The sequence below is a fragment of the Puma concolor genome, chromosome C1 (genome assembly GCF_028749965.1).
Source record: "Puma concolor isolate L17-30 chromosome C1, mPumCon1.1.hap2, whole genome shotgun sequence".
Taxonomy (NCBI): domain Eukaryota; kingdom Metazoa; phylum Chordata; class Mammalia; order Carnivora; family Felidae; genus Puma; species Puma concolor.
In genome coordinates this window covers 52286817-52300203 of record NC_141674.1, presented here as the reverse complement: position 1 = coordinate 52300203, position 13387 = coordinate 52286817, and the positions used below count along the sequence as shown (strand labels likewise).

General features: G+C 35.9%; 1 protein-coding gene across 5 annotated transcripts in view; it reads right to left on the bottom strand.

The window, feature by feature from the left end:
- ALG6 (ALG6 alpha-1,3-glucosyltransferase) overlaps nucleotides 1–13387 on the bottom strand; it is a 65971-nt gene that overhangs the window by 16102 nt on the left and 36482 nt on the right. For all 5 annotated transcript variants that reach the window (XM_086717180.1, XM_086717178.1, XM_086717179.1 and 2 more), the window contains 5 exons: nucleotides 9865–10050; nucleotides 9153–9288; nucleotides 6344–6429; nucleotides 3912–3996; nucleotides 176–246 (listed from right to left, as the gene is read on the bottom strand). In XM_086717180.1, the coding sequence (XP_086573306.1) occupies nucleotides 176–246; nucleotides 3912–3996; nucleotides 6344–6429; nucleotides 9153–9288; nucleotides 9865–10050 (564 nt within the window). The remainder of the gene's footprint in view (nucleotides 1–175; nucleotides 247–3911; nucleotides 3997–6343; nucleotides 6430–9152; nucleotides 9289–9864; nucleotides 10051–13387) is intronic.

Sequence of the window (13387 nt, the reverse complement as noted above, 5' to 3'; positions counted from 1 at the left end):
AAAGAAGTAAAATTGTAAGAAATCATTCTGGAAAAATACAATGTTATGAATAATTTTATCCAACTACATAACATTTGTCACTTAGGTGATTATATGTAGGTAACAAATTTATGTATATATTATAAACATATAATAATAAATAAATAAAACACATACTTGAAACATTTTTACTTACAATGATACCAAGAGAATGGACTTTTCATGTACTTGGAAAGAAAATAAAAAGAATGATAGTGCACAGCTAACCTTTAAGGAAAAAGGGGGAAGAATGAGATATAACAGCTTGTCAATCATAACAGCAGTTTAAATATGAATCTAAATAAAGTCATTTTAAGTAAAATTTTAAAGCTTAATGTAGCTTCTATCTAGAAAGAAAATACCTACACAACACTAATATGCATAATTTTATTCAAATTTAGTAAAATATTTATTAAAAAACAATGATTATACAGCTATACTTAACCATCAAAAACAAGTTCATTCAGACTCAGTTATGAATAAACAAAACTACTAAATACTTCAGACACAACAATCGTACCTTCATCCTCCCTTGGAATCTCTAACAATTAAATTAAATTAAATTTAATTAAATTTAATTTAATTTAATTAATTAAAAAGCATTGAAGGACAAGAAGTTCAAAATCTAAAACCAGCAAGACAAATCTATTTTAGTGTTTTTAAAATGTACATTTCAATAAAATATATTGAATATTTTATAAAGTAATCATTTGTTATTTGGGGTTTTAAATCAAAATTATCTATATCTATTTTCAGAAGGTTATGATCTGCATATTGGACATCTATCTACACAAATCCAACCCAGAGCAAATCCTATCTACACCACCTTCTAAATACATTATCTACCTACTTCTTTCCACTGCCCTCTGCTGATGGTGGCAGAGGAGTGGTCTAAGCCACACTCATCTTTCTCTTGGACTCCTGCCACAGCCTCCTAATTGGTAACTACACTCTTGCCTCCCACAGTCCACTGTGCACTCAGCCACCACACCAGATCATGTAAATTTCCCTATTTAAGGTCCTCAGGTAGCTTCCCATGAACACTAAGAATGAAATCCAAACTCCTATATGGGTTCTGCCTTCCTGTTCCAGCCTATTTCTTACTGCCTCCCTCACTCACTCCATACCAGCCATTTCATACCTGTCTATGTGCCAAATATGCCAATGTGTTCATGCTTTAAAGAAAAACATTTTATCAAGTCAGAGCACAGATCTTGTGAATGGCTCCTTCTGGCCATTCAGTTCTAGGCTCAAAATGTCACTTACCTCAATCTAACCAAATCCATCAGCACTCTTTTCACCTAATGCTATTTTCTTAATAATCCTAATCACTCCCAGATATTTCCTGGTTAACAGATCTATTTTGTTGCTTATCCTTTCCTGCCACTAGCATGAAAAACCCCAATTAAGAGAACAGGGAGGTTACCTGCCATTCACTTACACACCAGTACCTAGAAAAGGACCTCCTCGCACATTAGAGGGCATTCGAAAAATACTACTTGAATAAATTAAAGACAATCACTTTGCTGCTATAGATATATTAGTGTTCACACTATCAACTACCTCAATTACAGACTTATGTTGAGAAATAATTCAATCTTTACTGAAAGGAATACACTTGAAAATAATTATAATGGGACATGATTTCAAAGTTCTCAGAAGTAATCAGTAAAAATTCAAAACATCAACACAAATAAAATTACAGAAGTCATTAATATAAATCTTTTTTAGTTTTTTAAACATAGTGGCTTGTATTAAAACACAGCAAACAGCGGCACCTGGGTAGATCAGTCGGTTAAGCATTCAACTCTCGATTTAGGCTCAGGTCATGATCTCATGGTTCGTGAGCTTGAGCCCCGCATCAGGCTCTGAGCTGACAGTGCAGAGCCTGTCAGAATCCCAAGTGGATTGTCTCTCTCCCCCTCCCCCAATCATGTTTTCTCCCTCCCTCCCTCTCTCTCTCAAAATAAATAAATAAACTTAAAAAAATAGCAAACAGAAATAGGAAAATAAGAAAAATTAGGAAATAGGAATTAGGAAAATAAGAAAAAATTAGGAAAATACGGGAAAAAATGTTTTTCCTGGCTTATAATCCTAAAAGTAATTACCTCTAACACTGCTACGGTTACTTAAGTTCTGAAATTTCATTTGCTTATCTGTGAAATCTACCTTTATTAGTATGTTATATCTTAGAAAAATAGCATAATCTCATGTAAGCCTGCAAATATTTCAAGTTAAGCCTACTGAAGACATCAGAGCATTACTAACCAGATTCCTTCTGTTCTAAAAATCCTATAGAATATTAACTGTCGATGACTTACAATGCTGAGTTCACTCTCAGAATGAAACAAGAGAAGCTGTCAATGAAACGGTAATAAAAAAGCAAAGAGGAAATGAAACCATCCTTTTCACACTGTGGTACTCATACATACTTTTGCAGTATTTACCATTATGTGCTGGCTTGTTTTCAAAATGCAATGTAAATAAGTGGCAGTCCCCAAACTGAAACCATAATTTCTAAATTGTTGTCTCCTTAGAAGTCCACTAAGACTTTTGTTTTCATAAACTAAATTTTTTTGGTATTTTAAAAAGATATTTTTAAAATGTCATTTTATAGGGGTGCCTGGGTAGCTCAGTCAGTTAAGTGTCCGACTTTGGCTCAGGTCATGATCTCAGTTGGTGAGACTGAGTCCAGTGACAGGCTCTGCACTGACAGTGCAGAACCTGCTTGGGACTTTCTCTCTCCCTCTCTCTCTGCCCCGCCCCTGCTCGTGCTGTCTCTCTCCCTCTCTCTCTCTCTCTCAAAATCAATAAATAAACTTTAAAAAATAATAAATAAATAAAATGTCATTTTATTGATCAAGGCACAAAGGAACAAAATTTTAAACACTACAGAAATACAGCCAAGGAGGATATTGTGAACCCATTCAGAGACATCCTAAGTTGTAGGAAATATAACCAATTCATCCTCAAACTAACACAAGTCATCTTCCTAAAACAGATATCTGTCCACTCTCCTCAAAGATGTCTTTTGGCTCCTTTGGCACACAAATCAAACTCCAACTTTTTGAATCCAACATTCAAAGTCTTACCCAGTTTGATCCTTTTTGACTCTTATCTCTCACTATATCCTCTCCTAACCTCAACACACACACACACACCTTTCATTGTTTAATAACCATTATTAGCATCCCCTATCCTTTCCCGCCTCTGTATCTGCAAGCTCTTCCTCCTGCCTTGCATTCTCTTCTGCTATATAACCTCCTCCTATTTCAAATCTTGCCCAGCTTTCAAAATTTGGCTCCAATCCCACTTATTCTAAGAAGCTGTCTAAAATCTGCCCCCAGGGGCATGTGAATGGCTCAGTCAGTTAAGCATCCAACTCTTGGTTTCGACTCAGGTCGTGATCTCAGTTTGTGAGAGCAAGCCCCGTATTGGGCTCTGAGCTGACAGCACAGAGCCTGCTTGGGATATTCTCTCTCTCTCTCTCTCTCTCTCTCTCTCTCTCACTCACTCAAAATAAATAAATAAACTTAAAAAAAGTTTTCTTAATCTGACCCCGAAGTAGTATCTCCCTTTCCCACACTATTACAACGCTAAACGTGTAATAGACCTTAATACCATCTGCTTTATAGCATAATTATTTAAACATGTCTGTCACCACTCTTTTCTTCTTTGTATTCCCTCACTGACTAATACAAAGCAGAAGTTAAATAATTGTTGAGTTAAACTGAAAGATTCTGATTATTCATTCAGCCTAGCACCTAAGTATGTCAGACACTCAATACATGCTCACCAAATAAATGAATGTATTATTTCTCAGTCCAGTCAGAGCAAGAATATAATTATCAGTTGCAGCAAGAATTAAGTATTTAAAGTAATAAGAAACTTACCAGAGTAAATCTGAATCCTTTGGAAGAGGGCTGAAGTGTTAATTTTACACATGCAGGAAGCAGGCTCAAAAATGTAAAACAAAAGCTAAAAAAACGAATAAAAATAAAACATTTGTTTTCTTGGTAGCAGTATCTAAAACAAGGAAATATTTTTTTAATGTAAGGATCACATTACTTACCAACTTAGGTTGATTTAAAATTAAAGTTATATTTTATTTATTAAAATTAAAAAAAATTTTTAATGTGTATTTTATTTTTAGACAGAGAGAGACTGAGCATGAGTCGGGGCAGGGCAGAGAGGGAGAGAGACACAGAATCAGAAGCAGGCTCCAGGCTCTGAGCTGTCAGCAGAGCCCGATGCGGGGCTCGAGCTCATCAACCACGAGATCATGACCTGAGCTGAAGCTGGACACAACCGACTAAGCCATCCAGGCACCCCTATTTTTATTTATTAAAATTTAAATTTAAAACCAAATAACATTTAAATAAAATCCATGCACTGAAATATTTAGCCACTTTAATATATACATGATTACATAATACAGAAAACAACATTACAATACTTATGTTATTTATAGAAAAGAATCAAAAAACAGATAACTAGAAGTCAATTATCAAACACTCAAAATTAAGAAAACACAACCAGGTATAAAAGGGACAATATATAATACAAACAATCATAACATTTATTCGCAAGAGAATCTCTCTGGCCCCCTTCTCACAAAAGTTAACTACCTGATTTTCAAGCCCATGATAAATCAGAAAGAACAAGTTAGAAAGGGAGTGGACCACTGCTAGAGCCTCTCCTAGTAATGGCTGATGAGCAAGGAGGAAAAGGAATTCAAAAGGTAGAGCCATCTGGAGCCATTAAGTACCATGGCAAACAGCTTTTGCAAGCCCTGAAGACAAGTATTACAACACAATACAATAATTGATTTTCCCACCATTGGTGGCTTTGTGGCAGTGTTAACCCGGATTAGCTGAACCACAGTTCCCTGAATTCTCTTTCTAGTATGCTTCCTCCTACAGTGGGCTACACAGGATATTCTCAAAACAACTAGAGGACAGAGGGAGGCAGCACCCATTCTGTAGCATGCACACATACACATTCTCCCAGTTATTCAAACACTAATCTTGGTGTTGCTGGGAAGAGATTTTGCAGATGTAATCAAAGTTCCTATTCAGCTGATTTTTAACTTAATCAAAATTAAGATTCTTGAACGGCCTGGCTTAATCAGTTGGAAGACTTTCACTTGTGTTTTTTGTTTTTTTTTTAATTTTTTTTTTTTTCAACGTTTATTTATTTTTGGGACAGAGAGAGACAGAGCATGAACGGGGGAGGGGCAGAGAGAGAGGGAGACACAGAATCGGAAACAGGCTCCAGGCTCTGAGCCATCAGCCCAGAGCCTGACGCGGGGCTCGAACTCACGGACCGCGAGATCGTGACCTGGCTGAAGTCGGACGCCTAACCGACTGCGCCACCCAGGCGCCCCAATGTGTTTTTAATGTTTATTTATTTTGAGAAGGAGAGAGAAAGAATCCCAAGCAGACTCCACACATGGGGCTTCATCTCACAACTGTGAGATCACAAACTGAGCCAAAATCAAGAGTCAGATGCTTTAACCAACCGAGCCACCCAGGTGCCCCTAGAAGACTTAAAAGAGGGCTTACGCCTGGGGGCACTTGGTGGCTCAGTTAAACAACAGACTTCAGCTCAGGCCATGATCTCACGGTTCGTGGGTTCAAGCCCCACACTAGGCTCTGTACTGACAGCTCAGAGCCTGGAGCCTCCCTCTGTCTCTCTGCCCCTCCCCTGCTTGTGCGCTCTCTTTCAAACATAAATAAATTAACATTTTTTATTAATGTTAATTAATGTTAATTACTGTTAATTTAAAATGTTGATTAAATTAATGCTAATTTTAAAAAATTAAAAAGAAAAGAGGGCTTGGGGCTTCCCTAAACTCAGATTCCAAAGAGCAACTGGATTTGAATTGCTTTTCCTTCCCCTTTAGATACTCCTTCCCGAATGCCTGCCTTGTGGACTTCTACGCTCTTCAGTCAGACCCCGCAACTGTATAAACCAAAGCCTTGTAATAAATTCACACGCACCCACACACCTCCTACTGATTCTTCTCTGGTTGAACCCAGATTGATATACACCACTGAAAATCATGACTCCTCAAGACAGTGTTTAATCCTATTTAGTAGACTTTGTTTAAGGGGGAGGGAAGTAGGTAACAATCCAGAAAGATTATCACATTAAATATTGCAAATAAAAGTTTTGTTGTGTAGAGTGATAGGTTTATATTATGTGGAAAATTCACTAATGAAAAACATCTCATTCCCTAATGATGTCAGATAAATGAGTTATTATCATAACACTTTTAGAGAGAAGCTTATATAACATTATATACAAACTTTTTATCTCTTACCTGATTATTATCTGGAAGTGGTGTGGCAAAATATCCTTGATCTTCAGAAAGATACTGAAGCTGCACCAAATATTGGCTACTTTATCCTGAAAAGAGATTTGTTAAATTTTACATTCTGAGGGGCGCCTGCGTGGCTCAGTTGGTTAAGCATCCGACTTCGGCTCAGGTCATGATCTCACGGTCTGTGAGTTCGAGCCCCGTGTCAGGCTCTGTGCTGACAGCTCAGAGCCTGGAGATGGTTTCGGATTCTGTGTCTCCCTCTCTCTCTGACCCTCCCCCGTTCATGCTGTCTCTCCCTGTCTCAAAAATAAATACATATTTAAAAAAAAATTTACATTCTGATATAACTGAAAGAAATATTAAATTCTATGAGGTACAGCCCATAATCTCTAAACTTTTGAGACATGAAGCTCTTGTTCACAATTTTATAACTAAGTTGATTAAACTCTCCATGGAACACACACACACACACACACACACATACACACAAAAATTCTTCATTTTTTTTGCAATGCAAACTGACCTATATCACTAGCCAATCATAATCTAGACATTCCCAAGAAATGTTCATTATTTTTTAAACAACAGTACACGATCCCTAAATACTGAAGTTTATTCATCTTTGGAAATTTTTCTAGGAAATCTTATTTTTTTCCTAATTTATAAAACATACATTTTTGACCCACTTTATCACATACCTGAAATTATCTCAAGTATAACTTACTAGCAACTAACAATGACAAGAGTTAATTGCTAATAAATCAAGGCATTTAAAGACATTAGCAGTTGTGGTAGGATCACTTTCAAAATTAAATTTGTAACTACAGCTCTCTGCCCGTGAAACCCATCCTCTACACAGCTGCTTAACTCACAGCTGTGTAAGCATAACATCAAGAAAGTAACCATCACTGACAACTGTACCACCCTCCTTCCCTCTGTCAGATCAAAGAAAATACTCTTCAGATTTTGAGGACAAGTGAATGGAGGTGACCAGCAACCCCATCAAACATTATGATACTCATTTTTATAATTATCATGATAAATACTATTTCTGAAATAGAAACAAGGCAAATAACCAAGCAGTTTAGATGGAGAATTAAACTTTTCTTTAAATAGGCTTTAAGGTTAGAGGAAATATAAAGAAGTTAGGAACACAATTTTCAAAATTCAAACCACAGCTCTGCCATGTACAAGCTACATGAATCTCTGACCTGAGTTTTCTAAAATTTTTTTTTAATCTTTATTTTTGAGAGAGAGAGACAGAGACAGAGAGACAGAGACAGACCGTGAGCAGGGGAGGGGCAGAGAGAGAGGGAGACACAGAATCTGAAACAGGCTCCAGGCTCCGAGCTGTCAGCATAGAGCCTGACGTGGGGCTTGAAACTCAGGGGCCATGAGATCATGACCTGAGCCAAAGTCAGATGCTTAACCAACTGAGCCACCCAGGCACCCCATCTGACCTCAGTTTTCTAATCTACAAAGTGGATACAATAGATACCTCAGTCAGAGCTATTGTAAGAATCAAATAAAACCACATGTGAAGTATGTGGCACCTAGTAAGTAGAGTGGTGACAATAATAGTGATTATTTGTGATTATCAATATCAGTAGCAGCAGTATCCCCATCAACATACAAGTCACACATTCCTATTCCATCACAACACAAAACTCTTTTCTTATCTCTTTCAAAATGCTGGTTCCATCCTCCTATAGATCCACCAAAAGATAATCTAGAACAATTTATATATTCAAAAATTAGATCTACTTTTCTAATTCTTTTTAAAAGAAATGTTTATCAAAAGCAAATTATCTCTAAATATGTTGTCTCTGTCTAACTTTATTAAAAGGCCTTTTTGTTTCAGAAAAATGGTTTGTTTAATTTAATTACTAAATCTAAATCATCAAATTATCCATGTAATAAAAGTTTAACAAGAGTGATTAAGCTAGCATTAAATGAAATGAAATGAAAGATTCTCATTAAAAATTACTATGGATGAAGGTTATATAAGGAATTATGAGATCTTGCTGAAGCAAACATGATTATTAGTTTAATAAATAATTTCCTAAGACTAAAAAGAGAATATAAACCAAAAAATTACAAAGCTGTTAACTTTGTAGCTACAACTTCTCATGCTGTCTTTCACTATGGATCCTATTTCATTATAAAAATGTATAATTGAATTATGGCTTTCATGATGGCATAAATATTATCTATTCATTTAATGTACTAGAAACTGACAGCTGAGCTAGATTATATACTGGATTAAATAACTGGCAAGGAATGACTGAAAGGAGTGCAGCTGAAGTTACATTCCTTGTGTGTCTTCTACATGAAATCCCCAGGACTCACAGCACAGGTAGTGTAACAAGAAAAGAGTGAGAAGAAAATTTAGGGTTTTTTTTTTTAATGTTTATTTATTGGGGGGAGTGATAGAGGGGCAGAGAGGGAGACAGAAGATCCAAAGTGGGTTCTGCACTGACAGCAGAGAGACCGATGCAGAGTTCGAACTTACGAACCACAAGATCATGACCTGAGCCGAAGTCAGACACTCAACTGACTGAGCCACCCAGGTGCCCCAATGAGAAAGACGTTATTTTGTTTGTTTAAATGTTTATTTACTTTGAGAGAGAGCGGAGGAGGGGCAGAGAGAATCCCAAGCAGGCTCTGCATAGCACCAAGCCCAACATAGGGTTCAAACTCATGAAACTTGAGATCATGACCTGAGCCGAAATCAAGAGTTGGGTTCAACCAACTGAGCTCAACCGGCTGAGCCACCCAGGTGCCCTAAGAAGAAAGTTTTTAAATATACCTCAAACAATCCACGATCAACTGGGAAGAGTCTTCTTAGAACTTGCAGTGTTTGCTCCCTTTCTGTACAGAATGGCAGCCAGCAGAGAATGAAGGAAGCTACAACCGTACAAGCTAGCTTAATTAACAATACAAACCTAGAACAAAAACAAAGGTGACCAGTAGACAAGGAAAGGTTAATAATTCTAAGAAATCAGTCTCAGTCTCACTAAAGATGATAAATACAAATATACAGCAATAATAAATCTATGCTACTAAAAAAGGTTTAATATGGCAGTCTAGTCAAATCAGAGTTAAGCAATTCACAATCATTAAGATGTACACCTCTCTAACAAAGACTATCACCATCTTAATTAACATTTAACTTAGATGCCTTTCCAATCAGCCATGAAAAAAAATGTCAAACTGGGATGTATTTCTAGTAAGTATAAAATGTAATATGCTCTAAATGGATGAAATCTTATAGCAATACTCTAACAAGAGCCAATCCACATTACCTCCAGTAAATTTACATAGATCAAAATATTTCTCTAGTTTGGAAGATCTAAAATAATACAGAACATGACAATCTCTCTTCCAACTCACTTCAGAGCCAACACATTAATAAGAAGTCACCTAAAGGCAAAATGAAAGACCACCTTCTCCCTGGTTAAGTATGCCAAATAAATTCTCTGAAGTAATTTTTTAAATTCTGTAGTGTAAAAGCCACTCACCCCTTTCCTTTCAGGCCTTTTTTAAAACACTTGCCGAGTAAAAAGCAAAAAAATGGCAAAGAGTGGTAAAGTTCCATCTGTTTATAATTTATAGCTAAGCAAAATGCCAACGAGCCTAGCAGGTCCCAGTCACAAGATACTCCAAGAACACCCCACAAAGCAAAGCCAAGACTCACAGAATTATATATGTTCCTGTGTCAAGGAAATTATCTCAATAATTAAAACAAATAGATCTTGCATTTTATAGAACATATTTCTTATGTGATTTTAAAACAATATATACAATGAAAGCTATTTCTAAACAGAAATTTAAAGTATTGAAGTCATAAACTAATTTGAAATTGTATATAATGGCCTCAAATATATTAAATCAGACTGCTAAATAGAGCAACAGATTTGTTCCAGGTTTAAAGACCACTAAGTAGTTAACACGTAGCGTTGTTTCTGCTAGACTATTTCACACTATTACTATAATAACATACCAAAATCTAGACAAGAAAACAATGCTCCAAAGTAAAACACACACATACTGATATCACTATACCTCCTCTATAATATGAATCAATATAGTAAGTTATAAGTTGATCAGAAACTAATAACCTTATTATAGCAAAACAACATTACAATTAGATTTTTCAGCTCAAATGGTAGCTACGCACTCATGTTTGCCCTCCTCTCCTTCCCAAGACCCCCTTAAAATGATAGGGAATTTTTAAATATTCACAGCTGTAAAAAAGAATAGGAAGATGGGTTACAACAGATAAAGATTTCAACACACTTCTAGAAGACAGAAAGGACACATAAGCAGTAACAAATAGAATGGAAGAAGCCAGAGCTTAGAAAATGCATACAGGAGGCCCAAGCAACCAAGAAGCCAATCTACTCTGCAAGCCCCTAGACCACTCAGGAAACACCATGAAGGTTAGGGTGCTTGAGTAACATGTTGAAAAGAAAACAGGAGGATTAAGTGAAAATGCCTAGATGGAGAAGTCAAATCCCATCTTACTCCTGTGTAGAGATTATCTGGCAACCAAATATTTACCACCACTACCCCATCCCCTACCCCCAGGGAACAGAAGGAATATTTCTCCAAAGAAGTGTAATAAACTATATACACTAAATACACTAGGGCAGCTAGTGTAGAAGTTAACATTACAGTGCCAAACCTCCACATTCTGACACTTAAGGACCCCAAAGTGTACTGGCCAGCCCCTTGCCCACTTACCTTATAGTGGGCCAAATACAGAGAACTCACATGCAGCTTTCTTTTCTGTCATACTCTTAAATAATCACAGATACACTAGGATGAGACACACATTTAAGAAAAACCTATGACAAGAGAAAGAACCAGAAGGAAAAGGGGGAAAAAAAGTCACCCTAGAAGAATGGACATAATTCAGGGAATCGTAGAAAAAAGAATAAATTCATATTTAAGATAGGATTAACAAAACAAATGAAACTTAACAGAAGCGTTAGAGATAAAGTCAAGATAATCTTGTATACCATAAAACAAAAGACAAAGAGATGCTCAACACAGAGATGAAAGCTCTAACATCTGTCTAATAAGCTCAAGAAAGAGTAAAGTGAGAAAATCATCAAACCCGAGAATTTCCCAGAACTCAAGAACATGAGTCTTCAAAATAAATGACACATAGAGTATTCAAAATAATTGTCACAAATACCTATGCCTGAACAAATCATTTCAGAGCCCAAAAAAGTAAAAAATAGTTAAAAGCAGCCACAGCAGCAGCAAGAACAACAGATAATAATAGCAATAAATACTCATATAGAGCTTAGTATCTCCCAGGTACTGTTTTAAATGCTATAAATAATAAAATCCATTTAATTCTCAAAACAAGCACACAAAATGTGGTGCCTGTCTGGCTCAGAAGAGCATGCAACTCCTGATGAGATCAGGGTCATGAGTTCCAGCTCCATGTTGGGTGTAGAGATTATTTAAATAAACAAACAAACTTAAAAAAAAAGTATACAAAGTAAGGGTAATTATTATCCCCATTTAATAAATGAGGAAAATAAAATACATAGTAGTTAAAAAATGTGTCCCCACCAGATTACATAATCCCAAAAGCTTCAAGAGTTTGATGTTAATCACAGAGGAGATACAAATTCATCAGGATGTTTAAAACGAAAATGGCCAACTACTGATGAAGATGAGTATTTGGAACACTAACATCATTTCTAACAAGAATGTTAAGTGGTACACCATGCTTAAAAACCACTCAGGAATATCTAAAATTAAACATGTAATATACCCTATAACTCTGCAATTTCTCTCATAAGAAATATATTTATATGTGTACAAAGAGACATTTATAAGACTGTTCGTAGCAACATATCATCATAGCCAAAACCTGGAAACAATCCAAATGTCTATGAGTAACAAAATTATGTGTATTCTTTCAATAGAACATAGAGCAATGTAAGTGAACAAACCACAGCTACACACAACTACAAAATAACTCACAAAATGTTGAACCAAAAACACAAAACACAAAGGAATACCTGTTGTGTTGTCTCTTTTATATTAAGTCCAGAAAAGAGGGAAAACTAAACTATAGTGTTATCAGTTGGTATGTGGCTATCTTTGGGAAAGGAGGAGAGAGAAGTACTTAGGAGCTGTACAAGTGCAGATTTTGGATCCTGGCAACATTCTATTTTTTGACTCCTGGTAATCGTTTGTCAATGCACTGAGACACACATTTACATTTTGTGCACTTTTCTGTAAGAGTGTTACATTTCAAAGTAAATACAGTTCTTAAAATCTCGTAAACAACTTTTTTTGTTGTTCTTTTTTTTCTTTATTTCAGCGTTCCTGATATTATCAGAGTTATCAGATGGCCATGATCCCAGATTGCAAAAAAACAAAAAAGGCAACTAGGAAAGTGGACAGAATAAAAACTCTGATTTAATCTTTTGTAAATCCTTTGACAAATACACATATTAATTTTGTTATAACTAAAACAGACTGGCATCAAAAGGAAAAGCTATCAATCGATCATGTTGCTGTGGGACAGATGGGGACAGACAGTAATAGTTAATACATCAGAAGATAAAATGGACGGTCATGTCCAAATTTTATCAACTTTCCTCTAAGATATGTTTGAATGTTCCTTACTTTACATATCAAAAAATTACACACATAAAATCCACATAGCTTTTAATTATTCAGTTTTAGTTCTCTGAAGCTTCCAGTTACCGCTATCTGTTAGAGAAACATCTTGGTTTAAAACTCGAAAAACTCGATGACTATTTCCTTTCTGTCAATGTCAGATGACATTTACAAAAGATAGAAGATATGTTACACCTCTTTAGAGTTAGAAGAGCATAAGCATACTTGGCACTCTTTTTCCAGGTCTCCAGAAGAGCTCATCAGTGACCAACATTTTGTTCCCAAGCCAAAAGGGTATAAGAAAAGCAATTCTACTTTCAATAAATCTGTACTTTACTCTTAAAGTAAAAGCTTGGTGAAAACATTCTATCATATTATTGTGAAAAACAGTTT